At 42.1% G+C, this 26,612-nt stretch overlaps 1 protein-coding gene across 14 annotated transcripts in view; it reads left to right on the forward strand.

Annotated features, from left to right (window-relative positions):
* RALGAPA2 (Ral GTPase activating protein catalytic subunit alpha 2) overlaps window positions 1–26,612 on the forward strand; it is a 323,319-nt gene that overhangs the window by 14,616 nt on the left and 282,091 nt on the right. For 8 of the 14 annotated variants that reach the window (XM_070588734.1, XM_070588729.1, XM_070588728.1 and 5 more), the window contains exons 2-3: window positions 19,898–20,008; window positions 25,948–26,000. The exons of 3 other annotated variants lie outside the window; for them this stretch is intronic. In XM_070588734.1, coding sequence (XP_070444835.1) covers window positions 19,898–20,008; window positions 25,948–26,000 — 164 coding nt within the window. Of the gene's footprint in view, window positions 1–19,897; window positions 20,009–24,791; window positions 25,070–25,947; window positions 26,001–26,612 lie in introns of those variants that run through there. 3 more of the 14 variants (XM_070588731.1, XM_070588730.1, XM_070588736.1) reach the window with 2 other exon arrangements.

Here is a 26,612-nt window from a genome sequence, read left to right on the forward strand (position 1 = left end):
GGCGTCCACAGTGTCAGATAAGTGACTAGAGTACTGTGTACGCCAGCAGTAGGGGCAGGACAGTGAGTCAGACTGGTGGGTATTAGCGGAGGAAAGGGGTGGTGGCCTGACTGGCTGAAGCTGAGGAAGGTTGGGGCTAGATTCAAGGGCCTTGTTTGCCTTAGTTAGAAGCTCAGATCTTATTCTGCAGGTGAGAGGGCCAGTTTGGAGAAATCTTAGCAGGTCGAGTGATAGGATCTGAGACCTGCCTCTCTACCAGCAGGGGGGAAACCTGGATTGGGGTTGATGGGAGGGGTGGTGCTGAAGACAGGAAGACTGCTGAGAAGATTGGCAATGATGAAACAGACAAATGACAAGGACCTGAAATAAGACGCTCCATGACTGGAGAAGGGGTGGGATTATAAAGGACCAGTGCAGCAGGAACTAGTGATTCTCTACATGAAGTCCTGAAAGCGACGTTTGCAGAAGCTAGGCGAGGAGGGATTAATGTGAAGGAGAAGAGGTTTGGGGTCAGAGGCCACAGTCAAGTCAACTCAAGTGACACCAGAGTTTGGACCAAATATTTGGAACCAGAGAGGAGAGAACAGTCTCTCACAAATGTCCTATATACTGATAAAGCAAAATAGACCATTTTGGTATGTTTCCATTTTGTGCCTCTGATGCTTTAAGTAGGGACAAGTTCACTCACAGTTTTAAATGTTGCCTTTTATTATTAGCATTTCCCCATATTTTGTTTCTCTCATTTTTATTAACCGCAAACGTTTGTTGAGACTATGTACCATAATTGAGCTTACCGTTTCTTAGATAAATTGTTTCCTTCCTTTCTTTCTCTTTTTCTCTTTTTTTCTGATATAAATAATACTGCTGTAAACATCTTTTTCTTTTTTTCTATGAAGCACTTTCTTCTATAATTTGCATTATTTCCTTATAATAGATTCCACTGAAGTTGAATTGCTGGGTTTGAGCAAGTTTATGACTTGATTCACAGTGCTTTCCTGAGTGTTGCTCCCATTGGCCCTGGAAGCAGCAAGGGTTGAGACTACCATCTCCACTGTAGTCTGACTAGCAATAAACACGTTGTTATAATTTGATAATTGGTGGTTAGGTATTTGGGAGAATGGGAGTGTCGTGGATAGAGCTAGAAGAGTTGGGAGGAGATGCTGGCTAATGACAGGGGCAGATGAGTTTGAGAAAAAGGTAAGATCCAAATGGAAATGTCTAGGAGGTTGTTGGACATGGGGTCTGGAGCTTAATGAGAGGGTAGAAAGCTATGATATGGTTGTTTATTATCCTCATGATCTCATTTGAATCTTCTTGCAACGTATGATTCAGGAGATGTCCCTGCACCCAGCCTACAGAGGAGGAAACTGAGGCTCAGTGAGGTGAGCTGCTTGTCTGCCAGCTCCCAGCTGATAAATGGCAGAGCTGGGATTCATGTGACTACAAAGCCCATGTTGTGCTTCTGCTAGTTATCTGACTCAAAGCATATTTACACACCAGAAAAACATATTTACCCACCAGAATGAATGTTACCATATAAACAGAAGCTCAGCAGCTTTTGCGTGTCTCTCAAAAATATTGCTTTGAGTGTTGCTGCTCTCTTCCTGGTCTGTTTTACCATATTCTTTTAGGGAGACTTGAGGTTCTATTTGATTTGAACGTGGCAGAAGCTCCTTCTGTGTATTCATGTTCATTGGCCTCTCAGTGCCCTTGGCAGGCCTAGCAGGTGGTAAAATATTTGCATGGCCATTGGTGCCACATGGACATTCTACAACTGGAACAAAGCTGGGAGGTGTAATTTCATGCTCTTCAGATGGTCTTGGTATGGTCTTTCTCAGTTGTTTGAAGCAAAGTAATTTTGTCGTATGCTTGTTCCCTTTGCTAATTTTTAATCAATTACTGACATTTTATGTCTGTAACCTCTGGAATATAAAATGAACTTTGGACACACATGTGTAGCACAAATACCTGCTTCCTGGGCTTGAGATTGTCTAGACTTCTGACGTGAGAAAGGTGAACCTGGGATAAAAGTCTCGTTGAGCTCAGATGTTTTGTTTGAGATTACTGACAAGGGCTGGCTTCTACCTTTTATCCTGGGAAGAGGGAGAATTGGTACGTGCAGAAGATTTTGATGTAAACTTCTGTAATTTTTATTTTGTTTTGTAAGTGCTTTATTTGCAGATGGGCGTAAATACTTTTACTAGCTGTGTAGAGTACTGATCTTTGGTCTTCAAACGAGTACCATGGATAAAACTGTAGAGAATTGTTTATTTTTTAAAAAAAGTTGACTTTCAACATAGCAAATTGATTCAATTTAAATTTTAAATTATTTTTAAAAGAAGGGATATAAGTTACTGTACTGTAAAATTAAAAATAGTTAATATATAAATGTGGTAAACAACTATCTTGTCTTTGGATTTTAAAAAAAATTTAGCTTCACAAACATTTTTTCGTGTGTGTGTGTTTGCTCAGTAGGGCTGTGTCTTCGGAGATTAATGAGAAACAACCTCAGGAGTTATAGTTTGGTAGGAGAGACAGACACATAAACAACTACATTTGCCATAAGGCTCTAGGTTCCTTGGTGGAGTGGGATGAAATTGTAGAGGTGGCTACAAGGTGCAGAGGAGGCACAGCAGAAAGGCCTCTTGGAGTGGTCCCTCCTGAAGGCGGTTGGGTCTGAGGTGGGTTTGGAATAATGAATACGGGAGTTTCCCAGGTGGACAAGTTGAGGATGAGGGGACTACAGAAAGAGGAGCTTGTGCAAAGGTAATGGTGTGGCCATCATGGAGTTAAGTGTACGGTGACTTTTATCCTGTGGTGTAGGTAGATGCAGGAAACCCGGGCAAGAGTTCTAAGCAGAGGAGGAGCCAAATTCACTTTCTTCCTTTGGTGAATGGTCCGGGAGTCCCAGTCTCCCTGAGATTTGAAACATGGATGCTGGGAGAGTGAGAGCTCCCCTTCTTTCGGATTGCAGACCATGAGGATGTAGCCTGGACTGCCAGTGTTTGTCTTTCCTCTCGTGTGGAGAGCACCTGCCTCAAATTGAGTTCACACTCAGAGGGAAGCAGAGCAGAAAGATGGAGAGTGAGAATAGCCCAGTGGAGGAATTCAGCCATGTCTATTCCATCTTCACCTTGAGCTTCTCAGTTGCAGGAGGAAATAAGACCCTGTTTTTGCTATAGCTAGCTTGAGTTGTATTTCCGAGTCTTGCAATGGAAAGAGTGCAGATTAATATACCAGAAAGAGAAGGGGAAATTCCAGATCAAGGCTGGATGAGTGTGTGCATGTATTTGTGTGTGTGTGTATAAATATGATTTTTATATTTTTTAAGACCTAGGTGAATTTCAGTTTATATTTAGGAGAAGGAACTAATAAAAGAGTGAAATTGAAGAAACGGTAGAGAGAAAGGGGATATAAATGGAGAAAGGTGTTGTCTGCAGTGGGATCAAGAGTGTCGGGCAGGAGATCAGGCTTGACAATAGGGACGCGTTTTCCTCTAAAGCCAATTGGAGGAAGCAGGAATGGGGATGCTGGATGACTGGGATGTTTAGGGAGCTCACACGATGGCTTCTGTTTTTTTATATGTGAGAAGAGGCCAAGTCAACTGCTGAGCCAGTTTTCATGCTGGTGTGGTGATCAGGAACTGAGTATGTCTTGCTCCTCTTCTGTGTCAAGTGTCCCTTTAAAATAAAGGAAATGTAATCTGTGAGACTTTGTTGTTGTTCTTTTGGGGAGTGATCTCATAAATGCATTTAACTTACATATTAAAAGCTTGGCTGGAAGGGGGACGTATATATATATAATCAGGACATTTTAAGTAGTGCAGATGTTGCCTGCCCTTCTGCTTAGTGACCACGCTCCTCATAATGGCGTGAGGTGCGACAAGGGTGCTGTGTCCTCAGTGGTCTTCTTTTCTTTGTGCCTCTCATTGTGGTAGCATCTTCCCTGCTGGGCGTGACTCTAGTGTTTAAGAGTGATTTTGACTTTCTCCATTTTGCCTTTAATGTGCCTTAACCCACATGAGATGTAGCTCTCTTGTATTGTTATCTCATATTCATGTAGCACGTTACACTTTGCAAAATGTTTTCTCATGTATCTTTTGACCAAATTGCTGCTTTAAGCAATCAGTTCATAAGGGATCTACCGTCTAGATTCTTAGTAGAGCTTTGTTACTGCATGAGTTCTGTATCCTCAATTCAGGATTTTAGCTTTGAGTTTTAGAGAGGAGATGTCTCATAACTCTTTTTATGTCTCTTGTGTTGTTTTAGAAACTGAAACCACATCTGGAAGATATTGAATACTATTTTCAAAGTAGTTGTAATCTTTAAAAGTGAATATGTACTTTCATTTTGCTATTACAATTGTGGTTTAGTTAAAAAATATCCCTTTTGAAAAAGATAAGGATCCCACTGATATTGTCTTGTGTTTGATTTTAAGTGACGGCACATATTTGTTGAACCTTGAACCTCAGCCATGCTTTCAAGGACACATAAAGTACGAGCGACATCGCTTGTGCCCAACTGTGGGAGCCATGAGAATGCGCCACTTAGATCTCCCACTTCAGGGAGCATGATTGACTGAAGGCTCCGACTGCTGCCCTCTGAATTTACCACCAGTGCCAAAGCCTAGTTTCTCTTGGGCTATTCCCCGCCAGTTACTGAGCCAACAGGAGTATTAATGTGGCCCATTCTTTTGAGACCCAGATGCCTCTGAAGGGTGTCTTTGGCTTGAGGACTCCCTATTGGCCTGGCCAGCACCTTCTCAGAACTGAGTTGAAGTCTGAGACTCTTCCTTGCCAGCCCTCGTTCCTTTCTTTTCTCCTTCGCAGGGTCAGACCTGTATTGTGGTCTGAAGCCACTCCCTGCCTGCTCAGCTGTTTCCCCTTTATCCTTCACAAGTAGTATCCCCAAGAAATCTCTTGCATGTCTAATCGTGACTGGGCATCTACTTCTCAGAGAACCCGCTAATACATCATCTCTTTTCCTAGAAGGTGTTGCCCATCCTGCCATCTAAAATTCTTCCAGGAGACAGCATAAGCATGTTACATCTTCCATATAAGCTTTCTTCATCCCTCTGCCCTGAAGTGATCTTTCCTCAGAATTCCTACAGCATCTGTACCTCTCATTTGTCTTTTAAAGCCTTTGGCTTTGTCTTCTACTTACTTATGTTCCCTGATTTCCCCACTAGATGATAAGTACATTGAGAACGTGAATAGCTTCTTGTTCATCTTGATTCCTCTTAGTAACAGACTTCCTCATTTGTAATAATAATAATAATAATTAGCATTTAATCATCATTTTCCGTGTGCCAAGCACTGCCAGAGATACTTCTATGTGTATTAACTCATTTAATCCTCTCAAGTGAGTTAGGTAATCTCATTATCCCCATTTTATAGATGAGACACGGAGAGGTTAAGAACCTTGTCCAAGGTTACACAGCTAGGAAGTGGCAGAGTTGGGATTTGGACGTAGGCAGCTGGGTCCAGAGTCCTGTTATTCATTTAAAAGTTACTTTTTCTCCAGTACCAATCATGTGTTGGGCATTGTGCACAGCATTGGGATGCCAGAGCTTGTAGTCTAAGTCTGGAATAAATAACTCTTTAAAAGCCCCCAAAATGTGATTTCCAAATAGATGGAGCTAAGTCTGTGGGGGAGGGGCAGCCACCTGTGTGGATGTTTTGAAAAATTCCTGAAAGCCTTCCTGCCACAGAGATTGTTTTCACCAGCCGGAAGCTCCTATCATTAAAGTAGCGATTCAAGAACATGATTTAAGGTCTCCTGAAAGATCCCTCTAACCTTCTCCCTTGTCTCCGTGCACTCATCATCAGACCCACCCCTTGGATCCCAAGGGGAGTAACTGTAAGAAAGGACTGTTTCTGTGGACAAAAGGGAGAAGAGATTGGAAAACCTTGACTGGGATATGGGAAGAAGGGGCAGCAGGGCTGGAGGGCTGTTGCTGAGGACAGGCTTGGTGAGGCTTGGGCAAGTGCCCCAGATATTCTTTCATGGTGCTGACCTCTTGGAGTGGAAGTAAAATATCACCTAATCTTCCTTTGTGTGTGTGTGTATCATATTGCAGGTATTTATTTTTGAGAGAATGGAACCATTCTTCTCTTCCTGCTCCTAAAATAGATACATACACAAACAGACACCTCACTTTTTTTTTTTTTGAGGAAGATTAGCCCTGAGATAACTACTGCTAATCCTCCTGTTTTTGCTGAGGAAGACTGGCCCTGAACTAACATCCATGCCCATCTTCCTCTACTTTATACTTGGGACGCCTGCCACAGCATAGCTTTTGCCAAGTGGTGCATTCTCCACACCTGGGATCCGAACTGGTGAACCCTGGGCCACCAAGAAGTGGAACGTGCAAACTTAACTGCTGCACCACTGGGCCGGTCCCAGACACATCACTTTTAACTCAAGTAAAAAGTAAATAATGAACTGGAAAAATATTTGAAACTTACAGGAGAGGAAATAGTTATAGCTTCAATATATAAAGAGCTCCTAAATATTAACAAAAAATTATGATAAATGTTTAAAATATATGTATACATGTCACAAATGAAGAAATACCAAGACCCAGTGTTTTAAATGTCACTCCTCACTAATCTAAGATATATAAATTTACAGATTAAAATGTGTTTACCTATTATGTTAACAAAGTTGCTGTGTTTTTCTGATGACAATATACTGTGTTAGCTCTGTAACACACCTTTGATAGGACTATAATTTGGCATGATCTTCCTGGAAACTAATTTGTTAATATGTATCAATGGTCTTAAAAATGTACATATCATTTGACCCAATTTGCTCTTCTAGGAAATTATGATAGATATACTGAAAGACTGTTATATTAAGAAGTACATTGCAGCATTGTTTGTATGTTAAAAGTCTTTTTTATTGAAATGAAATTCATAAAATTAACCATTTTAAAGTGATCAATTCAGTGGCATTTAGTACATTCACAATGTTTTGCAACCACCATCTCTATGTAGTTCCCAAACTGAAATTTTCGTCACCCCAAAAGAAAACTCTGTAACCATTAAGCAGTCACTCCTTATTCCCTCCTTTGTCCAGGCCCTGGCAACCTTTGTGTGTGTGTGTGTGTGTGTGTGTGTGTGTGTGTGTGTGTGTGTGTGTGTGTGTGTGTTTTAACCGGCCTGGGCCTTCTTTTTGTTTCTCTTAATTCTTCTGTTCCACCAGAATCAGAATGGTACCTGTTGAGTGTATTGGTATTTGTAAGGACTGTTAGTTGCAAGTGGTAGAAACCCTGCTCAAATTAACTTAAGCAAAAGGGGGAATTTAATGACATATGCAACTAGCCTAAAGGAACGTGGCTTTAGGTATGGCTATCAACAAGGATGTAAGTGGTATCTCCCACTCTCACGTCCACTCACCCACTCTCATGTCCACTCACCCACTCTCACATCTACTCTCTTTTTCCATCTCCTCCCTTGGTGGAAAATACACCTCTCCACTCTTGTTCTGTGTTTGTTTGTTTGTTTTCTGTGCCTCTGCTTCATTCTCAGGCTGACTTAGCCAGGTGCAGGAGAGATGGTCCTGGCCATGACAGCTAGTGACCCTTGAGAAGAGTGAGGCCTCTCTCCTAGGGCTTACACCAGTACCTGAGAACCACTCTGATTGGCCTTACTGGGGTCATGTCACCTTTCCTGTGCGGATCACTGGGTAAGGGAGATGGGGACTCTGATTGGCTAGCCTGGATTACTTGCCCTGTTCCTATGAACTGAATCTCATTCTGGCTCATGTATGTCTGAGCACGTACTTCTAGAAAGGCATTCTGGCTCATTCCCACACAAAATGACACTGCTTATATCTCTGTCCGTGGCCGTATATACCACAAAGTGAAGTTGACTAACTTTTGTGTTAATAATCCTAGATCATTGAGAAAACCTTAAGTGACATTCATTAAGTTCTATTTAAGACTGCAGAGTTACATTTGAGGATTTATCTAATTTGAGGGAAGTTAGGGTTACTCTTTTAAGATATGGACTGGCCACTCTTTGAGTCTGCCTGGATTAGACTATCCTTATTGTTTTTAAGCCATTCTATAAATAGTTATCGAGTGCCTGCTGTGTGCCAAATGAAGCCCCAGCTTCCATTCTTTTGGGGGTAGATGGACAATAAACAAAAGACAAGCAAATGTATAATACCATTTAAGATAATATTATAGGAAGATGAAGCTTGATTGTGTGTGCTGGTCTAGAGAGCAGGGTCAGGGAAGGCCTCTCTGAAGAGGGTTTATAGCCAAGTCTTGGGTTAAGTGGGGAGCAGCTTTGTGATTATTTTTGGGAAGAGTGTTCCAAGCAAAGGGAACAGTAAGTGCAAAGGCTCTGAGTCATAAATAGGCTTGGGAATCTCGTAGAAGTCAATAGAGTTGGAGGAGAGAGGGAGCGGAGAAAGGACGGGGTGGGAGAGGGGAGGTAAGGGTTAGACCAGGTGGGGCTTACAGGTCTTGGTGAGGACTTGGGTTTTTTCTCTAAGGTAAGATGGGGAGCCCAGGGGGGCTAAGAGCAGGGGAGTGACCCGAGTTGACCTTTAGGTTTAAAGGAATCACTATGATTTCTGCACGGAGAATAGACTTGCTTGGTTAGGCTACCAGAGTCTGGTTTTCGGACTGCAAGCTTTCTTTGTAAAGAAAGCTTCCTTTGGCTTACGTTTTAAAAGGTCAGATCCTTTGCACAAAGACTGAACAGTGGCTTGAGACGGAAGAGAGAAGAGGGAAGAGAAAGAAGTGCTGGAGAAGAGGAGTGAGTGGCTATGGAAGCCATGGCAGGCACAGGTTTTGAGGAAGACAGGGGACATACATGGCCTGTGTCTTTCCTTACAGCAGCAGCAAGTAGTGATGAGAAGACAGGCTAGGAACACTGTGGGCAATGGGACAGGAAAGCTGGAGTGCAGTGGGCCATGTAATGGGGCCCACACAGCGGCCCCAGCATGTAACAGTGTGGAGATGGGCTTGCTGTGGTTCTCTGAATTCTAGTAAGATGCAAACTGCAGACATATTAGAAAGTGCTCCTGATGATGACAAAAAAATGGAGATCTGCTAGTGGCTGAAAAAGAATGAGCACAGAAAAATGTTGATGGGTCAGTACAGTATTAATTTATCAATATAAATGATTTCAAAAGGCAGCAAACGCTGCAGATTGGCTCCATTTCATGTACCCAGCTAAATTACATCCCCGTTTGTGCTTTATATTGTGTTTCTTAGTGGAAAGGCCCTAATCTTTGGCTCAGTGTTAATGGAAAAGATGTGATTTTTATGAACCAGTGTTGCTCACTGAGCATGCACTGAAGGGAATTCTGTTGTGGCAGCTTAAACCTGTCGTGTTTGAGCAGAATGAGGAACGGCTGACTTATGTGGGCTAAGGCTATCAGGTCATATGAATGAATCCTAACATGATTGGAAATTTCATCACCTTTTTGCATTCAAAGGTATCACACGTTTGTTCGTTCTCATTCAGTACAAGCTACTGAATGACTGGACAGAGACAATTTCTTCTTGCCCAGTTCTATTATTTTTCTATATTTTTCAGTAAACAACAACTAGAGAAACATAGCTTTCCCTAAAGACAGCAAAACTCCTTTATAACTAGATCATTACAAGGCATTCTGTACATTTATGTGTTATTACAGAAGTTTAATTACAGTGTTGGACAGAGGAAATTTAAATTACTTTCTGTTTTTAGGGCATTTTAGTCTTGGTAAAGATGCTATTTTATATTGTTTTGGTCTTGAGTGTTCTTCAAAGTTGAAAAGTAAGACAAGTTTGGAGAAAATTATGGCCTAGTGTCATGTCTGATGAGTTGTTCTTTTCTTTTTTATGGTAAGTATTCAGGCTTTGGAAAAAAATCTCTTTCTAAAATGCCCTGGCAGCTTTTTTTTCCAAAATGAAGAATAGCTTTATATTTTTTTCTGGTTATAAAATTTTACGTACTTGTTATAAATATTTGAATAATATGAATAAGCGAAAAATAATTTAAATATGAAAAAGCTCTTTAAATTCTACAATCCCCTGATAGCCATTGTTCAAAGTTTGGTAGACGTGCTTTCTATGCTTGTTCTTGCTTGTGTGTGTTCTCTCCCTCTCTCTATCTTGTGTGTGCACACATACAAACGCAGTTTACATGAGTAGTCATTATACATGGTCTAACACTGTGTTTTTGACTTAACATGTCTTGGACATTTTTCCACATCAGTAAGTGAAGACTTACATAATACTTAAATGGCTGTATCCTGTTCCATTAGACTCATGTAACAAATTATCCACCACCCAGTCTTCAGGTTGTAAATTTCAGGCCTTCCCCTGCTGTCAGCAGATTGTGGCCTGGGAGTGAGAGGAGTGGCTGCCCAGCAACCAGAAGGGCCTTTGGTTTCTTATGTAAGGGATAAAGCAGCCGTGACAGTGTTTGTGGCAGCCGACAGGACAGGGAACAGTGTGGTGATTTTCTGGAGATAAAGACAGCCCGTTGGGGTAGGCCATTTAGTCTGTGCTGAGTTAATATCACAGAAAAGCCTTGCTTTTAACCTGTCCAAGGGGAAGATCATTCTGCTTGCAGGCTGACTCTAGTGTCCTGAGTAAACCAACTTCCAGGTCCTCTTTTGGATTTAATAACTATTTAGTTCTGTGACTTCTACCAGATCTCTATTATGTACTTAAAAAAAAATTATTTTCAAAGTATGCTTTCCTGCACCTCCTCCATCACTTTCTGTTAATGTTAGGCTTAATTAGGTGAGCACTGTGGGAGCCTAACTGCCTGGGTTCCAGTCCTGGCAGTGACTTAACTTCTCTGACTTGCCACTGGTGATAAGGACGGTACCTGCTTCCTAGGGCTGTTGGAGTTTTAACTGAGTTAATATATGCACAGCTCTTTTGTAGGCCATTATTAGAATTATTAATAATTATTTGACATAAGGAAGACAGCTCTCTCTGCCCTCATCACCACTTTTCTGCTTCCTTCGTTGTTGGAAATGGAGGGGTGGAGGTTACCATTTAGCTCCTGCTTCATTCATTTTATTTCTGTCTCTGACTCTTTCCCTAGTGAGTGGTTTTGACTGTGATGTAGGCTAGCCCCAATTCAGATCAAGAAAAGTAGAAGCAATTGTGCATTGACTCAAAAAGTCTGATGAAATGTGATTCCTATAAAAGGAATAAATATATTAAAATGTATATAAAACATATTTGATTTGAATATTATATTTCATTGGTATATATATTGTGTTTTATAATATTGATACTTAATATCTGTTAACAATAAAGTTTTGGAATCCTGCGTTTAAGAAATGTGTATCAAAAATGTTTAAAATAAAAATAGCTCTACTTTTTAAAAGTTTCGCACTAGATATCTGGAGTATATCTTCATACAGAATTACTTTATACATGGACTATCAGTCCTGGATAACAAAGTTTTACCTTTCTGACTTCTAAGAATTTTACTTTCTACGTCTAGTTTCCATTGTAGGTATAAATAAATGAAAATAATACATCTTAGGAAATGAAATGGAGGAATATAACTTTTTTGACCTTTTCAATTATACTAGTATTTGTTTCCTGTTCTGCTGTCAGATTTTATTTTAGTATCTACAGGATGTTTTTGGTTGCAAGTAACAGAAAACCCAAATATAAATGTGAATAATAAGGACTGTCTTTTTCTTCTATGAAAAGCAGTCTCAAGGCTGGGCAGCCCCAGAGTTGGCTAATTCAGCAGTTCAGTGACATCAACAGTCCGGACTCTCTGCCTCCCTGCTCTGCTGTCCTTAGTGTCCTCAGTGTGCCAGGTTTGTCCTCAGGGTGGCAAAATGCCTGCAGACATTGCAAGCATTGTGCCCAGGTAGAGCAATGTCCAGAGACAGGAAAAAAGAAGACGTTTTTTCTTTGTGTGTCTTTAAGAACAATGAATCTTTTCCAGACATCTCCATCAGACTTCCTCCCATTTCATATTGAGCAACGTTGGGTCACAGGCTTGAGCCTAAACAAATCATTGGTAAGTGGCATGTTGCCACCATAGTTGGCTTGACAGCACCAGGTCCCACCCTCTGGGGCTAGGGACAAGCCAGCCTCTCTGAAGGGCACAGCTTGTGGAGGAGGATGATCCCTGAACAAATGGAGGCTCTGTTTGGGAGAGGAAGGGTCAGTTTGTGGGAGTGAGTGGGGTGAAGGGGCCAGAGGGAAAGCAACAGTGTCTGCTCCAGGCTACTCTCACTTTTTAGTTTAAATGCTATGAAGAACACCTATGGAAATAAATAGTCAACTATGATGAAGTTTGAATATATGTATATTTTTAGGGAAAAATTAAAAAAAACTTTAGAACAGTATAACTGGTAGGTACAACAAAGCTATAATGTATGTAAGAAAGAAAACTATCAGTGAAGCTAAAAGATGAGTTCATTTCATTTCCTGCAAATAGGAGTATGTAGTTTAGGCCCAACATGCTTCCAAAGTACTATCTGAGGGTTCTAGTCTCCTTTTCCTTCTATTGGGCCAGGTTAGTGGTCTTGGGCACCAAGTACAGGTGTATCATCAGCTTTTGGCCCTGGAGAGGGCTGAAAATTGGATTCACAGTGTGGAACTTCTTAGAGTGATGGGGCAAAAGCCTGATTGTATTAGATGCTTAGTTAGGTGGGTGGGTCTAAAGTGTTTATTATTATGCATCATAAATTACATGCATGCAAGGCCTGAGGAGACATCCCTGTTGTGTGCCTAGGGAGTGGCCTATGATCACTTCTAATTATAGTCTCCTTATTGAGTCTGGTTGCTTAGGCAGCTTGTGGTGGGGAGGTAAGGAGGAAAGGCTGGGTGTCTTGTAAGGAGCAAGGGGAGGACCTCCCATCAGTCTGATGGGGTGGGGTAGTATAAGGGTTATCTTCAGTACATTATTCTTTAACTTCTGGATGACTCCAGGAGTAATTCCATGTCAAATATGTTCAATGATGTTTATACCTAAAAGTGGATATAGATTGAAAACATGGCATTTGAGAGAGGTTTTCTGAAATATGAAATCTCCATGGCATTAGAAAAAGTGTACTTGTAGAATGGACTTTGATCTTTTAGTTCTTAAAGCTTTGCAGAAATTCTAGAAATAACTTTGCCTGTTGTGGTGGGGGGTTGTTGTGTTAGGCAAGGTGTCCTTACTTGTGAGCTGACTTTAGTGGGTGAGTAGGCCCACCTCCCAATTCATCCTCTACTCCCAGACTTCTCATACCACGTCTTCAACCAGACCTCATGTTTCAGAGCCCTGATGCACTGGGGTTGGAGCCTTTCGTTTGCTGTGTAAGTTAGTATTTCCATCCACACAAAGATTTTATATTTGCATGTAATCGTTACAGGGGGCATTTTTAGGTCTGTATTTGATGCATTTTTCAGATGTGAATTTCTCTTTAACAATAATGATAAAAGTATTGATTACCGTGGAAGCACAGTGAACATACCTGTTGTGTTATCACCTGATTACCAGCTGAGTCTTGAAAGGGCTTCATTGTGTAGATTTTACCTCCTCACCAGGAAGGCTCCAGGGTTTTTACCTTCCCTTGGCACAGTACTGCACACACAGGAGGTTCTAAACCTACTGCCTGCTGTCAGGAAAAGGAGTCCCTGCCTGCACTCTTGTTAGCATGTGTCACTGTTGACAGAAAGTTTCTATCAACAGGCAGCCTCTGTTATTTGGATCCATTTTTTCTGCTTTTCCTTCTTTAGTGGAGGCGATGATGTGTTATACTTGCGGGCACCTCTTCATGGGCTTGTCGGCCATCATGGCCCGTGAAGCTGCTTGGTGATGAGTTTCTTCTTTTTCTCCACCAACGTTTCTGTAATAGTGTTGCCTAACAGCCCATCCCAAACCTCATGGCAACAAGCATCTATTTTTTTCCCTCACCAGTCTGCATTGGTTGGGGTGGTTCTACCTCTGGCTGCAGGTTGCCTGGGTTTGACTCCACTGTGGGCTGAGTCCAGCTCTGCTCCATGAGTTCCCTCATATCCCGTGCACGAGAGACTACCAGAGGCTCTCCAGCTGCTGCTGGGTCATATTTCTGATGACTGACCAAAGCAAGTCAGGAGATCAGCCCCAAATCACTGTGGGTGGGTGTTATCCAAAGGTGTGGATGGAGGGAAGGAATAATTTGTGGCGTTTTTACAAACTGTCACAAGAGGGAAAGAGGGCAGGGATATAGGCAGTTGTTAAAAGTGAAATCACCAGACTCATATTAGCCTTTAAGTAATGGTACATTACTAGTGACCTTCGTCCTTGTCAGCATTTTCTGTCTTCTGTCTAAATAGTTTATTTTCCTTCTTCTCATTCTTTCTAAACTATGTTTTATTAAGTTGTTATGGTCACCTTGAATTCTTCACCTACCCCTTTTCCCTATCACCAGGCTGTGATCTTGAGCATCATGCCTCAGTGCCATTCTCTAGGGAATATGAGTAAAAGAGTAAATGACACGGTCTTCATCTGTACAGATGTGTAGGCAGGCAGGATGGCCCCTGGCTCTGGCCTGGGGCTGGGGCTGGGGGATGGAGGGACAGGGAGGGTTGGGGGTTCAGTCCCCACTAGGGAGGAGCTGAACTGAGCTCCTTCTTCCTCTTGACAGTTTCTGCTCGGGCTCCCGAGTGGGAGAAAGCCTTTTTCTCTTCCTTTGGTTCTTTCCGGGGGTCTGCGGAAGCAGGTTTTTGTGGGATTCTGTTCTGATCCTTCCAAGTAAAAAGGAATAGAATTGTTATTGAAAAGGATTATATGTGGAAGGAAATGGAGGGATCATCTCTCTGGTTTTGTGGGTAGTCCTTACTGCTGTATTGGGATTGAGTGCCATTTAATAAGGGACGGTCTCATTCAGTGTAAGCGTTTCATGAGCCAGAGTTTTATGGCTTCACAGGTAGATGTTCACAGGTAGGTGGGTTAATCCCACCTAGTGAGAGGGCCTTTGCCAGGAGCTAAATAGTTGTAAAACAACCAACATTTATATAATCCTGGCTGACAGTCTTATAAGCACCTTGCGTATGCTCATTTCTTTGTCATAGCAGTCCTGTGATGAAAGAACCATTGTCAGCCCCATTTCTCAGATGAGGAAATTGAGGCACAGGGTGTTCAAATAACTTGTCCAAGGTCCTGTAGTTTCTGAACTTGAACCCAGGCAGTCGGCTCTGAAGGTTTTGCCCTCAGCCTTTGCTGTTGCCTTTCAGCTGGATGTGGAGAAATAGTCGTCAACAAAAGGTTCAGCTGGACAAAGGGCCGGGAGAGAGTAGGTTTTAGTGTGGAATCTAAAAGATTATTTTTGAAATGTAATGGGAAAATAATAGAAACAGTTTATTGGGTTTTGGTTGATGGTGAAGGAGAATGAGAAATTAAAGGAGATTTCTTTGAAAATTCAGGAATGTCCCCTAGCTCTGCTAAGCTGTCTGCTGCTTGCTTCCCTGTGGTTAACTTGAACTCACTTCCTTGAGTTTTGTGATTATAGTGAGGCGGTGGGCCCGTGATGTGCCACCCACACTGAAGACCATCACCTCAAAGGCGGCTCACCATCTGGGCTCTGGAGTTCAGGGCTTTCCCTTCTCCTCTCTTCCTTACTGGCTCCACGAGGCTGTGGGGAGGTCACTGTGAGCTCCTTCTTGGGAACTCAGCAGTTCCCATCTTCAGTGCCGCTCACTCCCCTCGTTTCTTACGTGTCTTCTTTTCCTCCTGCTCTTTTTCATCTGGCTTTCCTGCACATCCCCAAGGTGATGACTTATTTTTTTATATTCCTGACCTGATTTCTTGTTTTCATTTATTCCCACTTGTCTCTGAGGCCTTTGTATAGCTTAGGTTTGAGTCAGAAGACCCAGACAGTTCTGCCCACATTCCTGGCTGGCTGTGTTGCCTCAGCTTCTGAACCTCAGGTTTCTTTATCTTGATCACAACTGCCCCATCTACGTCACGGGGCTGTGGTGAAGGTCAAATAAAATAAGTTCATGAAAGTGCTTTTAAAACATAAATGTATAGCATTATTAATATTCCCAACCTCCCCATGTGGCCTTGTCCACTTCCTGCTTTGATGCCTCAGCTTCAGTCATGGTGCCTTTCCTGTTACTTATTTGTTTACCTGTGTATTCTTGAGGGCCCTGTGTTTTAATCTCTTTGAATTTCCTTGCACTCTGCACAGGGCTAGTTGGCATGGGGAGGGCCTCAGAAATATTTGAATGAATAGGTGAAGAATGTCTAAAGGAAGTTTGTGGTCATAGTCTTCTTTTTTTTTCGTGAACAAAGCATTCCTACTATATCCCTGAACAAAGTGAAGTTAACCTTGTTAAAAAGCAGCCCTTTGATGCTTTCTTGTGTTCCCTTTTCCAGGATGCTAAATTCCGGTGCCTATGGTTGCCTTCCCCAGGATCTATGCTTACTTTATAAATAATCATCTGATGAGACTTGTGCTTCAAAAGTAAGACAAATCAAGGAATCATTCTAGATTTTGAATTAGAGAAGTAAAATATTTGATATTTACTTTTTGTTTATTCATTAAACAAATATGTGTTAAGTACCAAGCTCTGTTCCTGGGGCTGAGACTACAGCAGTGAACAAAACAGATGAGATTCCTGCCCTTATGCAGCTTCCATTCTAGTAGAGTGCCAGTCAATGAAGAAATAAATGAATAAATAAGATAATTTCAATTGATCTTAAGTGCTGTAGGGGAGAATCATGTGAAGAGGACTCCCAGACCAATGAGAAGTTCTCATACTTGTAAATAAACTGAGTACATTACAGATGTTGTGCTCTTAGTTTCACTGTATATTGGCTTACCTTGAAGGTGTCTAATTGTCTTGTTAGTATTTTAAGCTCAGCACCATCCATGCCTCATCCACAAGAAAGATAGTGAATAGCTGAGGAAGAAGGCGGCTGTTACCTGGACTTTTGGCTTCATGAGAGCATCTCAGTCTATAGGAGGGCTGCTCAACCTTGACAGGGACCTTCTTTGTTCAGGTTGCTGATATTTAAGTGTCTCTGAGGGACCAAGGGAGGCGTGGGGAAGATGGGGGAGTTGTTGATTGCCCAGTGACCTTTCTGTACCATCTTGCTCCATCAGTGCACCCACATCCTTGATGCCAGGGAAATTCTGTGTCTGAGGCCCACTTACTGGTGAGCAGTTGGGTGTCTATCTGTCGCAGAGTCTATAAAGGAAGAAGGCAGGGTGATATGATGAAATGTGAAGAAGGACATAAGGGACATCTTTAGATTTCTGTGAGGAGGTGATGTGTGATCCCAGTTCTGAAGGATGAGAAGGAATGAATTGTATGAAGATCTAGGGGTGGCAGCAGCATACTGGAGGTGCCCCAAGTTGGGAACACATTTGGGAAGTTTGGGGAATGGAAAGACGCTGCAGTGGTTGGAGTACAGGGCGTAAAGGAGACAGTAGTGTGAAATGAAGCTGGCATTGAATGGAGGGAATCATGCAGAGCCTTGCAGGCCTTGGTGAAGAGTTTGCATCTTATTTTAAGTACTCTGGGAGGCTGTTGGGAGGTTTTGAGTAAAGGAATGATCTGATTTGATTGATACTATTAAATTTTCGTTTGACTGCAGTGTAGAGAATGGACTGCAGAGGGGAGGAGTGGAAGCAGGGAGCCCAGGCAGTGGGTGTGGTTGCAGCCTGGGTGAGAATTCATGGCTACGTTTGCCAGGCAGGGCTTTGGAGGGTGAGAAGCGGCCCAAGACTGGAACCTGCTGGAGCTGACACACTGCAGATGGGTTGTGAAGGAGCAAGAAGAACCCGAGATGATGTCTAGGTTTTGGCTTGAGCAGCTGGATGGATGGTGGTTCCTGAGGGAAGAACTGAATTTGAGGGGGAGAACAATGTTTCCCTTTAGACATGTTTAATTTGAGAAGCCTTTGGACCCTTACGTGGAGAGATCCAGCTGGTAGCAGGCTGTGAGAGTAGAGATCGCCAGGGGCGAGGGGAGTGTCAGGGCAACAGATAGAAATCGGGAGTCTGGGGCAGAGGTATGAAATTTCTCTCTTGATAGCCTCAAGGATTTGAAGGAGGATTAGGCCGTTTCTTTCCTGTAGGCATATGATCTAATGGTTTACAAGTTATGGTTATTATCCTCTCATTGTATGTTATAGGCTGTTTCTTTTATTCAATTCATTCAAGAAAATATTGAACTAAATACTGTACTACATGTAGGGGACATAATTATGCATGAGATAGACTGGGAATTCTGTGAGGGTAGGGAGTATCTTTGGCAGAGAAGACAGATCATTCCAGTAGGAGTAAGTCGGAATTCCATCAGGAGTTAAGTAAATATAACACCTTCTATGACAGGGCAGAACAGTGGGGTGGGGCACATAGCAGAGGCAACTCACCTAGTCTTGGGGTAGGCTGGGATGTTTGAGCTGACCAGCAAGTGGTGAGTAGAGGCCAGCTGGGTGAAGCGTGCTTCAGAGGGAACAGTTAGTGGTGGATGGGCTAGCAGTGTGTATCGGAGCGAAAATGAACAAAACCCTTTCTTGGAACCGGCACATTCTGCGGAAGGCACTCAAGGATTGCTTGGCAAGATTGTGTGGCTCCTTAGAATGGTAATATTCATGTGGGTTAATGATACTAGTTTCATTGTTACTTGCTTTCACACAGATCAGTTTGTTAGTTACTAGGAACTTCCACTGCTCTGTGCTCGGTTCTGTTTTAGGGCAGGAAATCGAATGTTAAATTGGCAGCTCATATGACTTTATAAAACACCTTGTGTGCATTATTTCAAAGAACGAGGGCAGATTTTTGCATGAAAGACCCCATCTGCATATCTAGAGGCCTTTACTTCTCTAAAGGCCCTATCTAGCTAGTTGTTTTCAAAAACGACTTTTTAGATTCACCAGCATGAGTGTTAACTTTATAGAATTTAAAAAATAGTAATGGGTGTGTTCACATATATTCACAGTATTAGACCCCAAAAGCAACTGATACCGTTCTGTTACAGATTGAATAGCAACACATTTTTTCCTTGAGTAATCCATGTAGAATTTTAAGGGAAGCTGTTTTTAATTTTCCTACGGTTACTAGTGTATTCTTCCAAAGAGCCGACACCTTGGTCAGGACCCCATTGTAAATGGCACGAACAACTTGTTTGCTAAGGAAAATGTACAAAGGTGCGTTGACAGTGGATAACTGCTCTGACCCGAGTTGCGAGGAATGATTGGGGCCCCAGGAAGAAGTGGCTGTATTGCTGCCTGGCCCCAGCAGGAGTTGTCATTGGGCTAAGTTCCCTGCACAGCCTATCTACCCGAAGAACCTGGTTTAGCAAATCTGGTGCAAGAAGGAGAAACACTGCTCAAGGCGACTCTAGGAACATGTGCTGGGCCCTGCGTGTCCAAACAGAGCAGAACAGGTCACCTAGAAGCTGGAGGGAAGGTGGTGACCAGTGGCCCAGATGAAAGTGGGTGGGTATGGTGGGGAGTACCTGCTGGTTCTCTTCAGCTGGTTTTATGTCAGCAGGGAGAGAGAAGAGACTGGGCCATGTGGAACTCCACCCGCAAAGTTGTTTTTCAGACAAACAAACCCATACCCCTTGTTGGCCTACGTCAGAAGCCGCGTCCTCCATGAACTTCTACTTTCCCGTTCCCTAACAGGAAGTCATCTTGTCCCTCCCCAGACCCTCACTTGCTGCTGCCCCTCTAGCTGGTCTGTCAGTGCTATGCCCCTGTGGCTCTGATCTTGAGTCAGTCTCCTGCAGGGGTCTGCACATGGAGGAACGGCGCCTGGCCAATTCAGAGCTCCCTTAAATGAATGGAAATACTGTTTTCTTGTTTTGTTTTGTCTCATAAGAGAATAAAGCTAGTTTTTATTTTCCTTAATTTCTGAAAAGGTTGTTTGTGAATTCTGATAATTGTATAAGGTTGTTGTCATAAATGAAAACTTTTTCTTTTCAGATAATGTGGATACAAGTGATCTTAAGCAGTTTTTTGAGACCAACTATTCTCAGATATATTTCATCTTCTATGAAAATTTTATAACACTGGAAAATAGTTTGAAATTAAAAGGTAAGCATTTCTACAAGGTTTTATATATACAAGGTTTTTTTTATATACAAGGTTTTTTTAAAAAAATATTCAGGACGTTTTTGGAGGTTGTATGTGTCCAGAGCCACAAGTGATATGCTTTGAGCCCTCTTTCTTGCCAAGCCCTTAGCAGAGCTGCGAGATCACAGTGGCTGGCATCTGTTTCCCTTGAGCTTTCTCTTCTACAGGTGTTAATTGCACGGCAAATGGCTAAAGGGAAAACAGAAAAAGAAGAAACCTACAGAAGGCATGAATTCCAAAGGAATAATTTACTCAAAAAGAAAGAAAGAAAATTAATATATGCACACTATATAAAGAACTCAGACTCTATTAAAGGATTTGAAATGAAAACTGACGTGTCTGTTTTGCCCAGACCTCCAGTCCTACTCTTCAGAAGCAACCACTATTAAGTTTCTGTATTTCTTTCTATATATGTTATTAATGTATTATGTTTATATATGTTTATGGTTATGCCCATGTATACTTACATAAAATATTCTTAGAAAATCAAGCCAATAAGGTCACACTGTGCTTTCTGCTTTGTATTTAGGTGGCAGGATAGTGTAGCCTGGGGAGCCAGACTGGGTTTGATCCTGGCCCTACCCTTCCAGCTGTTTTTCCCTGGGCAAGTTACTTAACGTCTTTCTGAAGCTCCCTCCTGTCTGCATTAAACGGGTCCTGGGGTTTTAGGACAGAGTATGGCACATCATATGTGCTCAGTAAGTGTTAGCTGCTGTGATCATCATCTTTCGTTTTCATGTAGTCTGTTTTGGAAATTCTTACATGTTAGCACATTTATTTCTACCTCAGTTTTAAATAGTTACATAGTACTGCATTGAATAGAAATGCCATAATTCTGGATAAGTGACTTCTGAGTGACTGGGTCAGAATCAGAGTTTTAAGGTTGGAAGGGGCTCAAGAGATTGGGTTGTCCACACTCCTCATTTTAGATTTGAGAGAACCATGTCCAGACAGGTTATATTACTGGCCTAAGGCCACACAGATTATTTAATTGCATAGCCAGAAATGCAGCCAGCTTTCTTGATGCTAAGTTCAGAGCTCCTTCTGTACCAGTGGTTCTCAAAGCCTGGTTGTTGCACTAGCAGCATGGGTATCACCTGGGTACTTGTTAATAAGCCTACTGAATCAGGAACTCTGCGGATGCAACTCAGCACTTTGTGTTAACAAGCTCTCCAGATGATACTGATGTGCTCTCAAGTTTGAACACCACTGTTCTGTTTTGTGTTTCTCCTATTAAAAAAAAAACACTGATGCTAGGTCAACCAGACACATGCTGAAATGTCATCTTTGTTGTCAGTAGTCTGTGTTGCTCACCTACAGATAAGAGTGTCTTATACCTGTGGCATAGACCATACGTGCTTTAGCATCTCAAAGCATGCCTCTGCTGCTGGTGCCTCTCAGGGCTCAGCCTTTGGACCCTGCCTCTGGCAGCTCTGTGTCTCTCTTCTGTTTAATCCTTCGTTTATTCACCCATCCCAGTATTGAATGCTGACAATGTTCAATGCACTATGTTAAAGTCCTTGAGGAATCCAGAGATGTATCAGATGCTGAACATGTTTCATGGGGGAGTGGTGGTGGTAGTGATTGTGGACTGGTCTCAGAATAAGCCATATGCGTAGTTAACTATGAAACAAGTTAGAAAGTGAGATGTTCTATAAGAGAGATATACACAAAGTGCTATGGTTGTTGGGGAGAGGGAGAGATGACTTCTTGTTGAGCATATGAGTGAGGCTTTGGGGACAAGGTGACCTTGGAGATGGACCTTGAAGGCGATGTAGGATTTCAAGTGGAGGAGAAGGGCACTGCAGATGGAGGGTAGAAAATGAGCGAGAGCCAGGAGGCTGTGTTTAGGGCATGTGGGGAGATAGCATTTTTTTTTTCTTGCAATGTAAGATGTGTGAAAGAGACTTGCAGGAAATCAGATTATGCTAGACTTGCAAGGAGCTTTGAACTCCAGGCTAAGAAGTTTGGACTTTGTTCTTTAGGTAGTTAGAGCTTTTGAAAATGTTTGCTACTAAGACAGTGTCTTATAATGTGGTAAGTGGACCAGAGGCAGGAAGACCAATTAGGAGGCTGATGCTGTCATCCCTGTGAGAGCTGGTGATGCCTAATCCAGGGAGGTGGCAGTTAAGAGCAGAGAAAGTGTTGTGTCTCAATGGGTTCACCATTCATGAGACTTGAATATAAGGAGAAGGAATACAGGAGGGAGAAGTCAAAGATGCTTCAGGATGTTGAGTCTGGTTCATAAGCTGCCATTACAACAGTGGGAACCCTGGCGGGGAGCTAGGTTTGGGAGATAAGAGGATGAGTGCAGCTTTGAGCAATCTGAGTTTGAGGTGCTCTGAGTTTGAGGTGCCTGTGGGACACCCAGGTGTTGGTTGTGGCTGGGCAGTAAAAATATAGGCTCTGAAGTTTGGGAGAAGAGAGATGCAGTCATGCTATTGCCAAGGGAGAAAGGATATGTAGAGAAAGAGAGTGATAGTCAGGGATTTGGGGTAACTCCTTCTTTTACTGGGTAGATTAAGGAGAGATAAAGGAGTTGTGGGTGTGGTTGTGGGTGTGGGCGTGGGCATGCGTGTGCCCCAGGAAAGTGTTTTGTCGCAGAAGCCCAGAGAAGAATTTCAGTGAATGAAAGATCAGCAATGCTTGATGATGCAAAAAGTTGAGGGGCAGTGGGACTAGGAAATGATAGTGCGTTGAGGAGGTTGCCACTGACTACTGAAAGAAAAATTCTAGGGGAGTAGTAGGATCAGAAGCCAGACAGAGAGAGATGGAGTAACTGGATGGTGAGACAGTGAAGGCTATAGGTGGGAATACCCTCCCAGAAGTTTGGTAATGGAGACAAAGGATTGTATCTCAACGAGTAGCTTGATCATGGGAAGATTTTAAAGGATGTGTTTGCCTGTTTGCGGGCTGAGGAAAGGGAGATAACTGATGGTGCAATGGGTTGGCAGAAGTGGGTTGAGACAGGATCAAGTGTAAAGAAGAGAACATGGAGAGGAGTGTGTAGATGCTCTGATTGCTTCTGTAGAACCTGAGGCGAATGGCAAGCTGGAGGGGAAGGAATTTGGGGTGAGGCACTGTGGTGGTCTCTGACGTATAGCAGGTGGCTCAGAGTCTTACAGAATGCACCAGGCTCTAGTAGGTCATCAAGTCATATATGGGTGTGTGTCCAGGATGCCAAATGTTTTTTTAATGAGTTCTTTAGCTTTTTCTCCTGTGATTTATAAATTTAAATTTTTTCCCCCAAATTTGCAGATATTTCATGTATGAAATGATCTGGTTTTTATTTTGCTTCCTAATTTTGCTCCACTTCACTTTTGTTTGAAAGTGTGTGGAGTAAGAAAGTGTGATATTATGTGTAGTCAAAATAGCAAAGAAAAAAGTTTAAACCCCATATCTGAAAAAAAAACCCAAACCTCTACAGCCTAAAAACCTTGTTTTTAAAGAGTCCTCCCTCCCTCTTCCCCTTTTTGTTCCCTCTATCCTTTTCAAAAGTGTAGCTGTTCAAGACTGTATCGGTTAGTTTGTGATGCATAACAAATTACATAACAAACCATTCTAAAACTGGGTGCCTTAAAACAACCACCAGTCATTTAGCATATGATTTTCTGGGTCTATTGGGCAGTTCTTCTGGTTTAGGCTGGTTCATGCCTTTGATGGCAGTTGGTGGCAGATGGTCTTGTTTACGTGTCTTGTGGTTGGCAAGCTATTGACTAGGGCACCTTGGTTCTCCAGGTGACCCCTTTTCTCCAGCAGGCAGGCTATCTTGGGATCCTTCACATGGTGGCCTTAGGGCTCCAAGCTCAGTAAATGCATAAGGCTTTTAAAGCTTGTGCTTGTCTCACATTTGTTAATGTCACTTTGGCCAGAACAAGTCACATGGCATGTCAGATTTAAGGCATGAAGAAATTGACATCTCTTGATGGGAGGGGAAAAACTCTGCACTTTTGCAGTCTACCGCAAAGAATCATAATGAAGAACCAATAAAAACAGAGTGAGATTTTGAAGTTTCTTGCTTTTAATAAAATCTGTGTTTTGATTAGAGTGTATGGCAGAAAGTGTACTAAAACAAAAGAATAAAGGAAAATGTTTACTAGGAATAGTGAAATAATCATGTGATAACTTCAGCCTTCCAGTTATTCAGGCCAAAACCTGAGTTACTGTCTCTCCCTTCATAATACATCAATCATCACTGGCCTCTTCTCATTGCCTATACTGGAAATGCTGAAGTTCTCATTATCCTCCTCTGGATTACTGCAGTAGCCTCAGAAATAGTCTTCCCTCCTCCGCATTGCACCCCCCTACCCAAAATCTCTTTAAAAGAGCAGCAAGAGTGATGCTTTTAAAATGTGAGTCAAATCACAACTCTCAGTGCTCCACACCCTTAAATGGCTTCTCATTCTTGAAGTCGTTACAGTGATTTCAGACCTTACCTACCTGCCTTCCTTTACCTCACCCATTCTCTAATCTCACCTGCCACAACTCTCCCCCTTTGTTCCAGACACAAGGGCCTTCTCGCTGTTTCCTGACTGTGCCAAACCTGCTCAGCTGTAGGGAATTTGCACTGTCCAGTCCCTCTGCCTGGGGCACATTTCCTCTAAATTTCCATATGGCTTCTTTCCTTACGTCTTTTAGATCTTTGCTCAAATGTCATCTTTTTTTTTTAAGATTTTATTTTTTTCCTTTTTCTCCCCAAAGTCCCAGTACATAGTTGTATATTGTTCGTTGTGGGTCCTTCTAGTTGTAGGCTTGTGGGACCCTGCCTCAGCGTGTTTTGATGAGCAGTGCCATGTCCGCGCCTAGGATTTGAACCAACGAAACACTGGGCCACCTGCAGCGGAGCACGCGAACTTAACCACTCGGCCACGGGGCCAGCCCCGCTCAGATGTCATCTTATCAGCAAGATGTTCCTGGACTTCCCTAGTCAAAACTGCAAACTACCCTTTTTGGCATTCCCCATCTGCCTTCCTTCGTGGTTTTCTCACTTACTCATTGTTGACTGCCTCCTCCTGCCAGAATGTAAGCTCCCTTGGTGTAGGGGTTGTTCTGTTTTGTTCTCTCTTGTATCCTCAGGTTCTGGAATAATTCCTGACATAGAGACATTCTTTAGTACTTGTTCAGTGAATGAATGACATCCACTTTATAGAGCTGTGGGGATTCAGTTAGATTAGGGGTCCACAGGTTATAGGTCGCTGCCTGTTTTTATAAATAAAGGTTGGACACAGTCAGCCCCATTCATTTGTGTATTATCTATGGCTGCTTTTGTACTATAACAGCAGAATTGAGTGGTTGCAAGAGAGGCCTGCAAAGCCTAAAATATTTACTATCTGGCACTTTACAGAAAACGTTTACTGATTCCTAAGTTAGGTGATATGTGCCAGGCACTTAGCACAGTGCTTGGTACATAGAGACTGGACAGTAAGTCATAACTGCTGCTATCAGTGTTGTAGTTTTATTATTGTTATTATCAAAAGGACAGTGTGCAATTGCCTGAAGAGGTATATGACTTTTTATAGTTATTACTGGTCTATGCCTCTTTGTGTCACAAAGCTAGAACTTTTTATTTTTGTTGGGTGTTCTATCATAATTTGAGCTCATAAGTAACTAATTGAGAAATGAATAAATTACCTGCCACAGGTTGTTAACAACTTGGGAAACATGGAATCTGTGTTAAAACACTTAGCAAGGAGCAGTTCTGCTGGATTCTGGACCCAGACAGTCTGGCTCAGTTGTCCATCTGCATTCCTAACACGGGCTCCACATTACCTCCTAGTATTTTTTGAATAAATGAATGTATGTTGAGGCTTAAATGTTTTAAGATACCTTTTAACATAATTTTTAATATCCTAAAATTTACACATTGTCATAATAACTAATTTTTTTTTCCTGTATTCCAGGGAATAATAAGTCACAAAGGGAGGAGCTGGACTCCATCCTCTTTCTTTTTGAAGTAAGTTTTTGTTAATTCATTTAGCTTTTAAGATTCTTGTCAAAAATATGGTATTTTAAATCTTTAACTTGCAGACAAAACAAAAATGATGGACGTGTGTTTCCTTCCTCCTTCCTTCCTTTTGCTTTTACAAGCAATGCTGCAAAGAAGGTTCTTGTGATTTTTTTTTTTCTGCAAATGTGGGAGAATTTTTCCTGTAAGGATACCTAGACTTGAAATTATTAGATGGAAACGTATGCACATTTTAAATAACTGATATTGACAAATTGCTCTTCAAAAAGGTCATATAAGCTTACATGTAAACTATATGTAAGTCTTATATCAGTTTCTGTAACCAACAGTGGAGATGATTTGTGTTTGTAATATATGCAAACTGACATATAAAAACTTACTGTTTTTAATAAATGTTTTTCTGACTACTAGTGAGGTTGCAATCTTTTTATGTGTTTATGTGTCCTTGTGTGTAGATCGTATGTTCTCTTCAATTTGGAATAGTGTTTGGGTGTGGTTTTTGATCTATTAAGCTTAAAGTCTCTCTTGTCCAAATGTATTAGATCAGTGGCCGGAATACCCATACCTTGAAAACTACACTAGAAGCAAATTATAGGTTCT

This window comes from Equus przewalskii, chromosome 21 (assembly GCF_037783145.1).
Source record: "Equus przewalskii isolate Varuska chromosome 21, EquPr2, whole genome shotgun sequence".
In the NCBI taxonomy this organism is placed as follows: domain Eukaryota; kingdom Metazoa; phylum Chordata; class Mammalia; order Perissodactyla; family Equidae; genus Equus; species Equus przewalskii.